The sequence below is a fragment of the Micromesistius poutassou genome (assembly GCF_964030765.1).
Source record: "Micromesistius poutassou genome assembly, contig: SCAFFOLD_1179, whole genome shotgun sequence".
Taxonomy (NCBI): domain Eukaryota; kingdom Metazoa; phylum Chordata; class Actinopteri; order Gadiformes; family Gadidae; genus Micromesistius; species Micromesistius poutassou.
This window is the reverse complement of record NW_028179865.1, coordinates 2-16,505: the sequence shown is the minus strand read 5'-3', so window position 1 is coordinate 16,505 and position 16,504 is coordinate 2. Positions and strand designations below refer to the sequence as shown.

Sequence of the window (16,504 nt, the reverse complement as noted above, 5' to 3'; positions counted from 1 at the left end):
CCTCTCTTCTCTCTTCAATCTCCTCTCCTCTCCTCTTCTCTCCTGCTCGCTGCTCTGCTGTCTTCACTATCCGTCTTCCCTTTCTTATTGACTCCCATCATCTCGTTTCATCTCTTTGTTTGTAATGAATGTTTCAGTTTAAATGGGATTTAACCATGAAAAATAATCTGCTTTGATTGCTGTGGAAAAAAAAGTAGAAATGGTTATTTATTCCAACTTGATATCTTTGTAGTGGCTCCAATTTTTAATTGTGTATTTGATTGTTCTCATCGTCACTTGTAAGTCACTTCAGGCAAAATTGTCCCTGTGACCAAATGACTAAACGTAATGTTGATACTGATGGGGAATAGTGATGTGTTTGCTCTGGTGATAATGATGACGCCTGCCTCGACCCGACTAACGATGTGGTTCTGACCGCGTTAAGGCGGGGTCCTGGCGCGGGCCCAGTCTCTCTTCTGCCTGGCCTGGTTCCACGCTGTCTGCCAGGAGAGAAGGAACTACATACCTCAGGTACAGACGCACGCACGCACGCACGCACGCACGCACGCACGCACGCACGCACGGTGGTGTGCTTACGTTGACTTGTCACGTCGTTCATCATCGGGACCATTACAGACTGTCCATAACTCCATCACATCCTCGCTCCTAACGGCTTCATCTCCGGCTCGGACAGATTGATCAGAACTAGCTTTAGTGTTTTCATCCTTGAGTTATGGATATTCTATATATAACTATATATGAGTTATAACTAACGGTTCATCTCCGGCTCGTACAGATGGATCAGAAGTGGAGCTTCAGGTGTTTTATTTGATGGTGTGTCTCACACCGGCCGGCCTGACGACGCCCCAGATCTAAAGACATCATTTTGATTTGTCGGTTTGCTTGATGCTTGCTTCTGTCAATCATGTACCACTGAATGGTGGTTCATGGTGCGCTCTCACTGAAGTCACGTCCGTGTCCAAGTGGGGCCGGCGCCCGTGAGGCCGGGAGGAGCCTGGCGCCCGGCGCACACAGCCCCAGGCACAGGCACGGGCCTGATGTCTGATACCATCTGTACCCAAACGGACCCCCTGCAAAGGGGCCTTTAATTACACCACCAAAGTACTGGCTCACCCCGGCCAGCCCACACACAATTAGCAGGTGTCTGTTAAGACGGACACCATGGGGGGGGGGGGGGGGGGGGAGTAACAGAGGAACAGTTTCATTATTCATTAACTAGCCGGGTTTTGGGAACTCTCTTCTGGTGACTTCTGTTGGCCCCCTCCCTGCAGGGGTCCTCCTCTCCGGGCACTTTCTCCATCCCTGATGCAGTGCCCACATTAATCTGGTTGATCCTCTCTCTCTCTACTCTTCTCTCTCTCTCTGCTCTCTCTCTCTCTCTCTCTCTCTCTCTCTCTCTCTCTCCTCTCCCTCTGCTCTCTCTCGCCCTCTGCTCTCTCTCTCTCTTCTCTCTCTGCTCTCTCTCTGCTCTCTCTCGCCCTCTGCTCTCTCTCTCTTCTCTCTCTCTCTGCTCTCTCTCTTCTCCCATCTCTCTCTCTCTCTCTCTCTCTCTCTCTCACTCTCTCTCCCTCTCTCTCCTCTCTCTTCTCTCTCTCTCTCTCTCTCTCTCTCTCATCCTCTCTCTCTCTCTCTCTCTCTCTCTCTCTCTCCTCTCCACCCTCTGCTCTCTCTCTCTCTCTCTGTCTCGCTTCGCTGCAACATTAAATCTAAGAGCAACATGTCGATTCTCTTTATGCCTCTAGCCTGTGAATAATTCAGCTGAACCAATTAAAATGGTGCATCTTTGTCAAAGTCAGCGTGGTCACCGTGGCCCTCACATGGCGGAGGGAGGTCTTCTTAATGGCCTGTTTACTTACCAACATACCGTCCTCTTATTGCGTCCGTAGCGATAAACACTGCATCCGTAGACCTCTAATCATCGGCTGTGTTCACCGTTTGTCTGGACGGCAGTCTGTGCTACGAAGCCACTGGCTCACGTGGACGGCTGGAGGTGAATGTAGGTGGCTTCTGATAAAGTGACAGTGTGGTTGTATTGCAACCGTTTTGTTTTGGATACCGACTTTCTCCAAAAGAGTGAACGCCTACTCTAAGTTTCCAGGGGAACAACCTGAAAACATCTCTGAAGAACACACTTATCGCTCCTCACTCCTCCGCAAACAGCCATTACTCTGACCCTCGAGAATGTGTGTGAGGCTGGCTACATGAGGGCCGTACCAGCGAGGGCTGGGCTGTTAAGACACCTGGATATCACGACGCCGCCCGTTGTGGATGTTATGATGATGCAGAGCATCGTGTCGCCAGCAGTTGGCAATGATGTCCGGACATCAAAGGGGTACACTTTTTCGGGTACCTAGTACGGTGCCACAGTGTGTGTGGAGCGTTTCGCACACAACATGGCTCGTTATTACGCTCTCACACAGCGCAGTCCTAAACGAGTATCACAAATGGGCCGTTGCCGTGGGGATAGCGCCCTCCGACTGTAGCCCACAGCACCAGAGGCACTGGGAGGCTCTGGGCGACTGGAGAAACACGGGTGATGGTTACCTCATTCTAAGGTAACGCAAAGCCCAGCAATTCATATCACATATTCATTGGATTATACACTAATTAAAAAAAACTATTAAAAATGTAATTAAAAAAATATACATTTTATATTTCATTTCTGCCAAGTCCATGTGGTGTGTATATTAAAGGGTGTAGTGTACACACTACACCTATTATGATCACACAACATGTATTCAACCTGTAGTCCCCGATTCATTAGATCACGTAGCATGTATCAATATCTGCATTCAGCACAACAAAGAGATTGTATGTTTTGTTTATGTTTAGTGTCTGTTTGATAAAAACGTAAAGGAACAAAGACCAATTCTCTGTAGTGCCAGGCACACACACACACACACACACACACACACACACACACACACACACACACACACACACACACACACACACACACACACACACACACACACACACACACACACACACACACACACACACACACACACACACACACACACACACACACACAGACAAAGACAAAGACAAGGCTAACGCCACCATTATTAAAATGGTACATCAAGAAATGCTGCTTCTCTCCAGTCTAATTAGGGCTTGAGACCGTTCATTGACATGGATTAGTCTCAGTAGATTAACATGTTAAACGAAACGCAGAGTTTGAGGTATTACACGCACGCACGCACACACACACACACACACACACACACACACACACTCGCCAAGTTCATTGCACTGATTGGTTCCATCTGGTCTCTGTCAGGTTGGTAAATTGCATCTCCTAAGAAATACGGGCAGAGTATCTTTGTAGTTAGCATTTCAGCGAGCATAAATTGGGCCAAAACACGGCAAACTCTGTGCATGTTTGAGGATTGATTATGTTTATAGTACAAAGCTCTTTGTATGTGGGTTGCACTTTGCTCTAATATTTCTTTGAATGATGAGGTTTGTAGATGGCATTGGTTGGCGGTTGTTGTTTCATCGGTACGTGGGGATCCCCTCCCTGCTCCTCCTCCTCCTCCTCCTCCTCCAGGGCTGGACCAAGTTCTACGAGTTCTCCCTGGCCGACCTGCGCGCCGCCTACGAGATCATCCACAGGCTCTTTGACGGTACGGAGCCAGCGGGCGGGGCCCCTACGGAGCTCTCTGCTCAGCCCTCCTTAAACAGGCCCTGGGCTTTGATCACGTATCGCTTTCTAATCTCCCTGCTGTCCGCCATCACACCAGGGCCTTGATCCTGCCTCTGCCGCGTGTACCACTGATGTTTACTTCTTACATGCGTGTGTGTTTTGTTGTGTGTGGGTGTGTGTGTGTGCATTCCTGTGTGTGTGCGTCCCTCTGTGTGGGTGCGTGTCCGTGTGTGCCTGTGTGTGTGTGTGTGTGTTGTCCTGTGTGTTTGTGTGCCTGTGTGTGTGTGTGTGTGTTGTCCTGTGTGTTTGTGTGCCTGTGTGTGTGTGTGTGTGTTGTCCTGTGTGTCTGTGTGTGTGTGTGTGTGTGTGTGCCTGTGTGTACCCGGTTGTGTGTGTGTTGTCCTGTGTGTTTGTGTGCCCGTGTGTTTGTGTGCCTGTGTGTGTGTGTGTTGTCCTATGTGTTTGTGTGCCTGTGTGTGTGTGTGTGTGTGTTGTCCTGTGTGTGTGTGTGTGTGTTGTCCTGTGTGTGTGTGTGTGTTTTGTCCTGTGTGTGTGTGTGTGTGTGCCAGGCGGTAAGACCTTCCAGTGGGAGTTTGTCCGTGGCCTTCTGGAGAACGCCATCTACGGGGGCCGCGTGGACAACCCATCAGACCTCCGCATCCTGCGCTCCTACCTGGAGCAGTTCTTCTCAGCTCGCCTCCTCTCCTCCTCCTCCTCCTCCTCCTCCTCCTCCTCAGCTGGACAGAGGAGGCCGAACGTCTTCCCGGCTCAGATCAGCCTTCCCCACTCCTGCTCCATCCTGGTAGGTGTATACAATATAATAATATCATATAATCACTGCCGTGATCTTCTGATTATTGTTTATTGCAGCGCCAGAATCGTATATGTGTGTCACTTGTTACGTTATATAATGACTAATTATGCATCGCAACTCTTTGGAAAAAAAATGCAATGCAATCGACACGAAAAATAATTCTGTGTATGTGGGACACAGAACGTGGCCTGGGAAGCAGACGAATCTCACAAGCTCATGTTTCATTTGCTCTGAAGATGTCTGCCCCCCCCCCCCCCCCCCCCCCCGCCCCCCCCCCGCCCTACAAAAGGAGCCCGGTACGAGCTAGGCCAACCAATCACAACCGTTCATCTCACATGAGGCGGGATTAGTACGATAACTGTAGCTAGGCGTTTTCAACGACGACTGAAATGGCTGCGGCTGATGTCGGACAGTCTGTTGGTGACGCGGTTGAGACAGTATTAAACTAACTGGACGGTATATTTTCACAAAAATAAGAAAGAACAAACTGCACGAAAACTTTTCGGCGCTCAGTGCTGCATCACCCATTTCACTGCTCTGATTGGTTGTAGGCCTATCCGATTGCGTCCAGAGGCCTTAAAGCTCCCGTGACGTGCCACCAGGTGTGAGTGTGATTGGCCGTTACAAGTCGTTTTGAAACTCTTATGACATCACAAGTGGGCGTGTCCACCTAGATGTGTGCTGGGATAGATCAGTCCACCAGCCTACCCCAGTGGACTGTAGCAGACGTTCAGCTCATCTGTCCGTCAACACATCTAGGTGGACACGCCCACCTGTGATGTCAGAAAGGGGCAGATTTTCAAAATGGCTCGTAACGGCTAATCACACTCACACCTGGAACGGAATCGGTCCCAAACTGATTTCAGGTTGCAATCCGTCAGCCGGTGCCAGGCTACACAGAATGTGTTGTTAGTACGAAACTGAGAGAAATAACTTCTTCTGCGTCTGTACTTTGTTTCCCATTATCTCAATTGGCCCATTAGCCAATGACCTTTGAGTGGCCTGTGAGAAGCAACCGTAGCAGATGTGAGAGGCTGTTAAACTGATTATCACGAACAGGCACCTCAAATGATCACCTCTTGTTAAATAGTTAGCAATTAAACCCCATCGTGATCGGGCCTAGTCATTAAAATTAGGCATCTGGCACCTTTGAATGAGCCTCGAAACGCTGCAGTGGTGAGGCGATGTCTCAACACAGGAACGTGCTCGGTGTGTCACTCAGGTATCACAAGAGGCTCTAATACACAACGGTACGCCGGGGGGGGGGGGGCTCCACTCCATTTGTAAGCAGACCATGGGGAGACGGAAGCAATATCATTCAGGAAACGTCCTGAATGATATATGAACACATGCTAGGAGATATGATAAAATCACACAAAGGGACAGGATCCCATATATCAAATCACCATGGGCACACGCATATATACTGCTGATGAGCACTTTCTAGCGGTGTTCCGGGGACTGTGCACCTTCAGGGCCCTATTCTGCAGTGCTCCACAGTACATTTGCAGAAGATTGCTTCCGCCATTAGTAGGTCTTACATTAAAGAGCCAGTGATCCCAAAACCGTTTTTTTTATGGTTTGGTAATTCTGTATATAATTCTTTATATAATCGTCAATATAGTAATCTAAGCTATTTTTTATCACTGTTGCTGAAATAAATAACCTATACATAACGTTGCTGAGATCCACTGTTTTGGCCGTTCTCCCCGACACGCTGTGTGAATGTTCCACTGTGAACGCCGGTGGCGCTGGTGACGTCTGAGGGCCTTTTCTGAGGCCCCCAGACGTCACCACCCAGGGGCGTCGGCGCCGTGTGTGGAGCTCTGTCTGAGTTATTCAATGTCTGGTCCGAGGGTTAGGCCTCCGGACACATTTAGTATAACGCTGCAGTGTTCAAATTCAAGAGGAAGGCTCTTTAATAGCAGAGATAAGATGATAACTTTATTTCATCCCACACATGAGAAATTCACTTGTTACGGCAGCCCATGGAATATATAAAGAAGAAGACTATACTAAAAGAAAGAAAGTCATAGTATGTCCAGCATACTAAACCACACAGTGATTACAATGAATATATAAAGAAGAAGACTATACTAAAAGAAAGAAAGTCATAGTATGTCCAGCATACTAAACCACACAGTGATTACAATGCCACAGACGAACAGGCCTGTGGGTTACAAAAGAGCCGCCTTGAGCGAGTGGAACGCTCTGAATGAACACTGGATTGTTGCTGACGCGTTTGTGAGGTGAGGGCAAGAGCGTCTATTTACAGTCCACAGAAACCCAGCATCCGTTCATCTTCTATTTTGCCTTTACTTCCGCCATGCTTCTCTTCCACGCTGTGTGCTTGTTGCAGCGTGTAAGTGTTGTGTTTCCACCCCGGGTGAATAAGAGGCAATAAGAGCGAACATAATCTAATATCCACACAAAACTGTACACATTCACACAGAAATAAATATTTGTGTCTCGGTGGTAACATGTCTACACTGTGTGTGTGTCTGTGTCTGTGTCTGTGTGTGTGTGTGTGTGTGTGTGTGTGTGTGTGTGTGTGTGTGTGTGCGTGCGCGTGCGCGCTCCTAGGATTACCGCAGCATTATAGAGAATCTTCCAGAGGACGACCGGCCAGCTTTCTTCGGTCTGCCAGCCAACATCGAGAGATCATCCCAGAGAATAACCAGCTCTCAGGTTAATACCTGCACACACACACACACACACACACACACACACACACACACACACACACACACACACACACACACGTGTTCACATATAGCTGCAAACAATGCCTTTACATGCACACCCTCAAACATCCATGTTCAAGCCCACACAGAACTGTTTGTGTGTCTGTGTTTTTGCTATGTTATGATAGCAACAAGATAATGCAATTTAGCGCAAGCTAAATTGCATTATCTTGTTGTTTTGTAGCTTCACACACATGCCATTATCTTCTTGTTATGAGCCTTGCACATTGCATTGTCTCGTTGCTATTTATCCCCAGCTACATGACATTATTGTTGCTATGTATCCCCAACTACATTAAAGCATATTGTTGCTATGGAACATCTTCTTGCCAAGCAACCCCAGCTACATCACTTCATCTTGTTGCTATGTAGCACCAGCTACATCACTTCATCTTGTTGCTATGTAGCACCAGCTACATCACTTCATCTTGTTGCTATGTAGCACCAGCTACATAAGCTCATCTTGTTGCTATGTAGCACCAGCTACATCACTTCATCTTGTTGCTATGTAGCACCAGCTACATCACTTCATCTTGTTGCTATGTAGCACCAGCTACATAAGCTCATCTTGTTGCTATGTAGCACCAGCTAGATAAGCTCATCTTGTTGCTATGTAGCACCAGCTAGATAAGCTCATCTTGTTGCTATGTAGCACCAGCTACATCACTTCATCTTGTTGCTATGTAGCACCAGCTAGATAAGCTCATCTTGTTGCTGTGTAGCAGCAGGGATGACAACAGGTCGTTCACTGTGGTCCTGGCGTGACCAAATGTGAGTTAATTATGTGGAGGGATGAGGTTTCTGACCTCCACTCCTCAACAAAGTCAATTACAACCATTAAATGTTCTTGAACTGTCCAAATTACCTCCATAATTGATGTGGCCCTGAGCACACAGTGGTAATATCCCAGGAATTAGTCTGCTGGAATGAAATGGAGACGTGCCGTCGGTATCAGTGGTGAAAACATAGGACACATAATGGGACAAACGATGATACGAGTTAGGGTAATAGTAGATCAGCCTGTTGTGTTTGTACTGAGAATGTGTTTATGTGTTTATATGGTTTTACTTCACCTCCGTACCCCTAAACATTGATCCTGTTTTTCTGAAGCTCTTTGACCGTTCTCTGGTCAGTCCAGGGTCAAAGGTCCGGTTTGACAATCTGCTGAAGCGAGGACATTCTTCACCTCCGAGGGCCCCCCCATTCAGACCAGCCGACCACATCATGACACACATACACACCGTGGCCCTGCTCCCCCCACACACACACACACACCAGGGATTATCCCGGCTCAGAACGGAACCTTTGGGGGGTGACTACACACGGCAGTGAGCATGAGTAAGCCTTGTTTGACAGAAATCTAGCTTTTTTTTCCTTTTATAATGACAATACGATAAAGAAAAGTACATATCATGCTTGAGTAAATGAAACCCAATTAGCAAAGCTGGTAAAAAAAAAAAAAAAAAATGCTGATCTTATGAATCAAAATCATCAACTTTACCTTTGGCCTTTTCACTGACTTGTAATTGGAAGGCATTTTTGCCAAAACAACTTTGGGAAGAGGCACAGTGAGATCGCCAAGAAACTTTGTCCATTTTTGATTTGGAAGAATCCATAATGTTGCTGAAGCGCCAGCACCAAATGCAAGCAATAACCCAAGAGCTCCCTGGGCAAGACTCTCCCAGGACCCCTCGGGACTGAAGGACTGCCTTTTATATTAACCTTGTTCACTGTGGAGTGGCGCTCATAGCTAATGGATGAATTTAATTTGAAGTGGTCAGGTGTGGAAGTTCAGCTGACACTAAACGATATAAAAAATGTATAATGGGCCTTTGAGTTTGCACTTCCCCATGCATTATAATTAGTTCTTAAGTTTTCTTTGCCCACAGCCCTATACATCCATGAACCGCTCACTGTGGACGGTGAAGCTCCCTCTGAGCAGCCATGTGTTTAACGCCCTCGGCCGAGTGAGCGTTAGGATTCCCGGACACCTACAGTAAATCACTGGGGTGTGTGGCGCATTTTGTTTATTATAATGCGCAACATACACAACAACGGTACTGAAATAGTGTAACAAAGTTTGCGTGGGTCGTAACCATGGGGATAACACTTTTATTTTGCAACCAATTCATTTAGACGCAGAGGCTTGTAGAATATGGATTTTGAATCATCGTTCGTGGACTGAGAGCACATCTCAGGTCTAACTTGTTTTTTTCGCCAGTTATGTAGTGATGCCAATGTTTATATCTTCACAAGGTTATCATTTACCCGCAAACCTTCTAATGTAAGTGAGCTTATGGGCTTTACATCGTGACGGTCTTAGGAATTGTATGTTTTATCACATAAATGCAAATCACTGAAAACGGTGGAGATTCTCTTTGAAGTCTTTGTGTTTGTAAAATCGACAAATATCCCGCTCTGGAAAATAGACTCCAGTGTCAATTTTGGTTCATAAAAAGTCTTTGTTTTCAAAAAATACGGTACAACAAACTACAACAACCAGGTAGAATAGATTTAAAGGAAAACCTCTGGGGTTTCTAACCTGGTTTTCAGATTATTATAGGGCCAAATACAGACAATATTTTGGTCCATATATAATAATAATTGGTGCAGTATTGAGCAAGAACACTGCAGCCATAATCCTCAAAAAGATAATCTTTTATGGCAATAGCATCCCATCAATGTGCATCCTCTAAAAGTGCTTGTTTTTGCCAATGACGGCCTCAGATTACATTCTAAAATTATGGAAAGGATCCCTACATAGATATAAAACGAAAAAAAAGAAAGTCAAGTCAAGTCAGTCAGTCAAGATTGTAGACGGTCCTGTGGTCAAAATAACCAAACTCTCCTGATCCACGCACAAACAACCGACAGTTTTGTGGGCCTGGCTCGTCAGCGTCACATTAATTTCCACTCTAATCCACTCTCGAAAATTAGTTTTCTTCGGAAGTATATCTTCGCAACAAAACAGACAACGAGATGTCACTTCACCCGTTGCATTTCTGGTTGCCAGAGGAGGACTGCTGGAGGCGAGATGAGTGATGGTACAGCATTGTTCCATGGGAGGCTTAGAGATAGCCATACTCAGTATGTCCAGGTCATTGCAGGGTGCAGCCATTTTGTGCCTCGTCATTTCTCTCTTCCCTCATCCGAAACAGGCAACTGGAGTCTTAATTATGGGCCCAATTACAGAGATGATTGCTGCCCCAGATTGCCAGCGGAAATTGTCTGGAGATGCTGTATGACATGCTGCTTATTTCTATTACATCAGACTGACACTTTAGGTGTGTATGGGGTGCAGTGGCGGCTGGTGATAAAAATTGTTGGTGGGGCGCAGTAATAGAAGAAAAAATAATTTGGTAGATTTGATTTCCTGTATTCTGGTGCATTTTGGAGATGGCCACTAGACTGACTTGCAGGGCCTGGGAAAGCTTACCCATTGTTGTTATTATGATATTGAGGCAAATTGAGGCGATTTTTTTTTGCGCTAATGAAAAGCCGTCTCTGCTTGATAGACAGCAAAAAGTTTGCGAGCTTACGTTGACTTCAACTTGGCCGGGGCCCCTGACCTGGAGGAGGGCTTTATTTCCAATGACCAATAACTAGCCTAGCCCAAATCATTGACGTTCAGACGCATTTAAATGGTTGCTGGCAGTTGCAAGTACGGTCTATCACACAATTAAACGAGGATAAACGCGATGTATTTTTGTTGATTTATTTCGTATGTATAATAGTTTATTCAAAGTTGGCAGATATATTCGAGTGAATATTTCACGGAGGGGCGGCGCCCTAGCGCCCTCTATTGACCAGCCGCCACTGATGGGGTGTGTGTTTTTGTGTGTGTGTACACGTTTGCTTTTTGAAATATGACCTGCCGTGTGTTTGACCGTCCTGAAAGGAAATGTGCAGCTGACAGATTTGTTGTTGAATGATGTGTACTTCGTTTGCGTGTGTGTGTGTGTGTGTGTGTGTGTGTGTGTGTGTGTGTGTGTGTGTGTGTGTGTGTGTGTGTGTGTGTGTGTGTGTGTGTGTGTGTGTGTGTGTGTGTTAGACATGGGCAAAATTAGTATTTTCCGGGAATCAGTTGTTTCAGTTCCCTTCGCTGTCACAAATCGTTGGTTTGATTTGTTCGTTCAGTTTGTTCAGTTCGTTAAGTCATACGGTCTGTTACGTCATTGGGCGGGGAATCTCAGGTGTCTGGCCCCACCCCTTTGCTTTCAAACATGAGGTACGCCCGCAAATGGAGCCTTTTAAAACACCAGAAGGTCTCAGACGGTGACGGTGCTCGGGAAAACAGCTAATCTCTGTAGCATTAGCCTACGACGACGCTCGAGCATCACACGTGTGGTTTTAAGAAGAATAGCCCAAGCTGCCTCAACCACCATGAGAACGTTTTAGACTCAATCAATATCAAGTCAAAGGGAGACAAAGCTCTGTTCGTTTGTATCTTTTATTTACGTGACCATATTCTTGCTTTATTAAAAAAAAAATAAGAAGCAGTTCTCTTGTTTTGGGAATCAGTTCTCGTCGTTCACCTTCGGGATTCGTTCGTTCTGACCGAATCGTTTGCGAATCGCCCATGCCTAGTGTGTGTGTGTGTGTGTGTGTGCGTGTGCGTGTGCGTGTGTGCGTGCGTGCGTGCGTGCGTGTGCGTGTTGGTGCAGGTACTGATGTAACTCTCTAGCAATGATACGTGTGGTACACTCTGTGTATGTGTCAGTGTGTACAGATGCGGGCCCTGGTTTGTGTTACGGTGTGCGTGTGAGAGCGAGGTGAAGGGAGAGGTGTGTAATGGGATTGGACTGGACTGTTCAAAGAGAGACTTGACAGAACAGATCAGACAATGGACGGACAAGTTGGAAAAAGTATCACCCTCCCAAAGTATGTTTGTGGAAATGTTTTTGCCTATGGCTGTAAATGTGTAATGAGTGTGTGTAATATGTGTATGTGCATTTATAAGTGTGTGTCTGTATCTGTAGGAATGTGTTAGAGAGAGAGAGAGAGGATGTGTGTATAATCTCTTAGTGTGTCTTTGCTTTGTGTGTTTTGGTTTACGTATGCATGTGCCTATGTGTCTGTGTGTGTGTTCTACGCGTGTGTGCACATGTGCGGTGGTGAAAACAGATCAGGGATATTCATCTCCCTCACAGCGAGAGGGGAACAACGTGGAAGGGAGAGAGAGTCACAGGGCGCGTTGGTTTTCTGGGCTAATCTGTGTTGTCTGTGAACAAAGCATTTCACTGTGCTTAATGTGATGGCTATTCCCCAATGTAGACACTATGAAAGTGTGCGTGTGAGTGCATAGTGTTTGTGTGAGTCATCCATGGAGCTGTCTCTCTGGATCTGTTCCGGTATCTGTACGTCCATGTGGGTGTTCATTTATTGAAGTGCATTCATCGCAGTATAGCAGGCTGTTCACTGGAACCACAAACCTTATTTAATCACACCGCTACAACAAGGCCATGACATTTGCGTGTGTGTGTGTGTGTGTGTGTGTGTGTGTGTGTGTGTGTGTGTGTGTGTGTGTGTGTGTGTGTGTGTGTGTGTGTGTGTGTGTGTGTGTGTGTGTGTGTGTGTGAAAAGCCACACATTTCTTCTATTTGTCACTGCCTAATGCCATTTGTCATTGTTATTCTATCTCTCCCCCATCTCTCTTTTCCTTCCTCGCTCTTGCTATCGCTCTCCTTCTCTCTCTCTCTTTCTCTCTCTCTTTCTCTTTCTCTCTCTTGTTCTCTCTCTCTCCTCTCTCCCTCCTTCTTCACCTCCATGTTCCCTTAATTCCTGCCCTCTACTCCCCCTAAACACCTCCTGTCCCCACCTGAGGGCTCTGGCACTAAACACACACACACACACACACACACACACACACACACATACACACACACACACACATACATACATACATACATACATACATACATACATACATACATACATACATACATACATACATACATACATACATACATACATACATACATACATACACACATACATACTGTCTGACATAGTTGGATGTTTGCTGTGTGCATGATTCTTGAATTTTCGAATAAACACAACATGAATGAATATCCCCTTTTGATAAAACAGCCACAATAAACACCAAGACGAATATAACACACTCAATAACACACTTTAACTTCACGTTGAACACAGAAGGCGTGATGAACATGTTATCATAATGACCATGGATTAAACACTATATCCTGAGCCCATGGGGTGTACTGAAGTGAATGCACAGCAGTGAACGATAGTCAGACCACAAAGGGACTGTTGTGGCCTGACCTTGATTATCGCTGACAAGGGGAAGAAGGTTCATTATTCCTGGCTGATAGAGTGACGAGCAGGAGCTCAGCGTGTGGGGAAACCTCAAAGCGTTATGCTGGCACTAAAAACGCTGTATCAGATTTGAGGAAAGAAAGTTTCAGTTTTTAACGACTAAAACGACTCATTTTATGGGGTAATCAAATACCCCGGTGTAAAAAAACGCTCTCAAAACTCTCAACAACGTTTTGAGAGCTTAACGACAAATATGTCTACTTAAATCAATACGTGTCTACAATGAGGCGCATTTGGCTGACAAACTTTGGCAAGCCATGCGTACATGCGGGCCGGCCTGCCAGCCTGCCGGCTGGTTGGTCTACCCAGACCACAGAAGAGGTCAATAGGTCAACTATCTCCATGTACGTCTCTGATGGAATGTCCTGTTTGGCTGTTTGTTAACGCTTTCTGAAGGGGGATTTGTACTCTTGATTTGATGAGGCTAGATTCATGCAGTAATACTCTTAGCTTTGTCATGAGAAAATAAGACTTAAACTTAAGATATTCAAATTCCCTATATTTTACCCCAATATACTTATTGGGGTAAAATATACAATATAATCCTCATGCACCTCTGACTTATCTTTTCTTGCCGTTGATGAGGAGTTTTAAGCTCTCTCTCTCTCTCGCTCTCGCTCTCGCTCACACACACACACACACACACACACACACACACACACACATAACACATAACGTCCTCCTGAGCAAGGGAGATAAAGCAGGCGTAAGTAAAGAGTTTCCTGGACCAAATTAAAACCATTTATCAGACATGCTCCCATCCTCCTACTCCTACATCCTCCTACTCCTACACACACACACACACACACACACACACACACACACACACACACACAAATCCATACACACAAATCCATACACCAGATAAAGTCACTTTCTCAGAGCCTAAGCTTGAAGCTCAATGCGTGATGTGGTACATGAGACTCTGTGAGAGAAGATGTTCTTGTGTATAATCCGGCTAATATTGCCTCTCTGTAAAACACTGCATGTTACGCATCGTTAAGCCTTTACAGACGCCGTGGCTGTGTTAGCTCCATCTCTTACGGCAAACACAGTTGATGTCACGTAATGGATGGCTGCTCTTCATCGGATGTTGGGACTATAACAGCAGGGGAGGCAGTGGTGACGCGTGGGGAGGGGGGGGGTGGATGGAGCCTGGGGTTACATTCATCCTCCTCTCCCATCCAGCAGTCCTTCTTTGTTACAGCTGCCCTTCTAAGGTACGACGGCAAAGAGCCCGGGCCGCAAACCAAAGCTGCAAACGGGATACGTCCGGTATCCCGTTTCTTTCTGAGTTATTCTACAGACGTAAACGCATTCGATTAGGCGGGTGCAGCTCTCAGAAGGGTTTATTATGAGTGTTTCCACAGTGGCCTGTCCACACTGTGTTGATTTGAAGCCTTCACACTTCTTCATGAATGCTTTGCCGAGTAAGTTATGAGGCACCGACGGAGCCCGGCCTCCAGCGACACGACCGGTCCAAACACGCACGAGGCGAAGAAACTGAAAAGCTCCGTTCACCCAGATTTGAGCTTGTCGGCCATCAGACTTTAGATTTGAATCTTGAGTCTGACGTGTGAGACTATATTCATCCATTAACCCTCGTCCGCCGCATCACAGTATTGAGTTCCCCCCTATTTGTGCTCCACCAACCAGAGAGCAGATCCATAACTAATCAGTCCACCTATCAGGACTGATGTGGAGACAGTGGCAGGGATCACTGTCTGTGTAAGACAGGGAGAGATTGTTTTATTAGCCTTCTCCGCCGTCTCATATCAAAGTGCTTGGGCGTGATAGCAGAGGCCGAAAAATGATAACTCGATGGGACAGATAACAGAAATGAAACCAGAGAAAGAGCAGATGCAGAGTGAGGATGTTTTAAAACTACTGAAAGAACGTGTGCATGTTGCTGCCTGGAACCCAGAACTCTGCAGAAGACTTTGTGTGTCAGTCGAGATGCAATTAAGACGACAGAGTTGGATTCTCACTTCACTGTTCACTCATTGAAAGACTAGACCATACAATGTGTTCAGGGTTATGCTTCCTTATTTTTTGTACATCAAGTTATATCATGAGTGCATAGAATTTAAATTTAGAGTTTCACTCTAACAAGGACATGTAGCAATCCCTCATCCTCATCCTCATCAATGATCAGTCGATCATTGATGATTTATAGATTTATTGGGTACTGATCAACATGTTCTCTACTCAACAGGTGATTTCCCAGCTGCGCATCTTGAGTCGATCAGTGGCGACGGGGTCAAAGTTTGACCGGGAGCTCTGGTCCAATGGGCTGTCACCTGTCCTCAACCTTTGGAAGAAACTCAACCAGGTGGGAAACACATACGGCCTCTATCCTCCCCTCCCTCCTCCTATCCTCCCCTTTTTTGTCTCCTCTATCCTCCCCTCCCTCCTCCTATCCTCCCCTTGTCTGTCTCCTCTTAGCGAATCCTCCTCCTCCTCCTCCTACTCCTCCTCCTCCTCCTCCTCCTCCTCCTCCCTCTCTCTAATCTGTAATCACCATGGAGTAGACTGAGATTCACGCCCTACTCCGGCTCTGTATTATTTAGTCTAACGAACCTCCACGAACCACTTCACTGGAACGATTCTTGTGAAGGAATCACACGCAAATCTTGTTCTACACTCAACCTCCATGCACACATTCAATTAAAGTCAAACTGTTACCATGTAGGCATGACACATTGTTCATTCAGTACTTTGCATTTTAGTTCTCTGATTGATTTCAGTGGAATCATGAACTTCCTTCAACATGGTGATTTTCATTTAATGGTAGCAGGCTTTTTTATTTTCATTAAAAAAATCATCCATGCAACAATAACGCGGCCAAATTAAAAAGCTGGCAGGAGCTGATTGAAATAAGTGTGGCCAATCAGGGCCGCGCCGCGTGGCGGCCAGTAGCAGGCCTGTGTGTGTGTGTGTGTGTGTGTGTGTGTGTGT

General features: G+C 46.1%; 1 protein-coding gene across 1 annotated transcript; it reads left to right on the top strand.

Moving 5' to 3' along the window:
- Positions 1 to 424: 424 nt before the first annotated feature.
- Positions 425 to 15,878, top strand: LOC311371332 (cytoplasmic dynein 2 heavy chain 1-like; the record flags this gene model as incomplete). The annotated part of the gene is made up of 5 exons (XM_084489477.1): positions 425 to 510; positions 3,554 to 3,629; positions 4,219 to 4,451; positions 7,047 to 7,151; positions 15,762 to 15,878. Coding segments are annotated over 5 exons (617 nt in total), but the record flags the coding sequence as incomplete, so codon positions are not given.
- Positions 15,879 to 16,504: the final 626 nt, after the last annotated feature.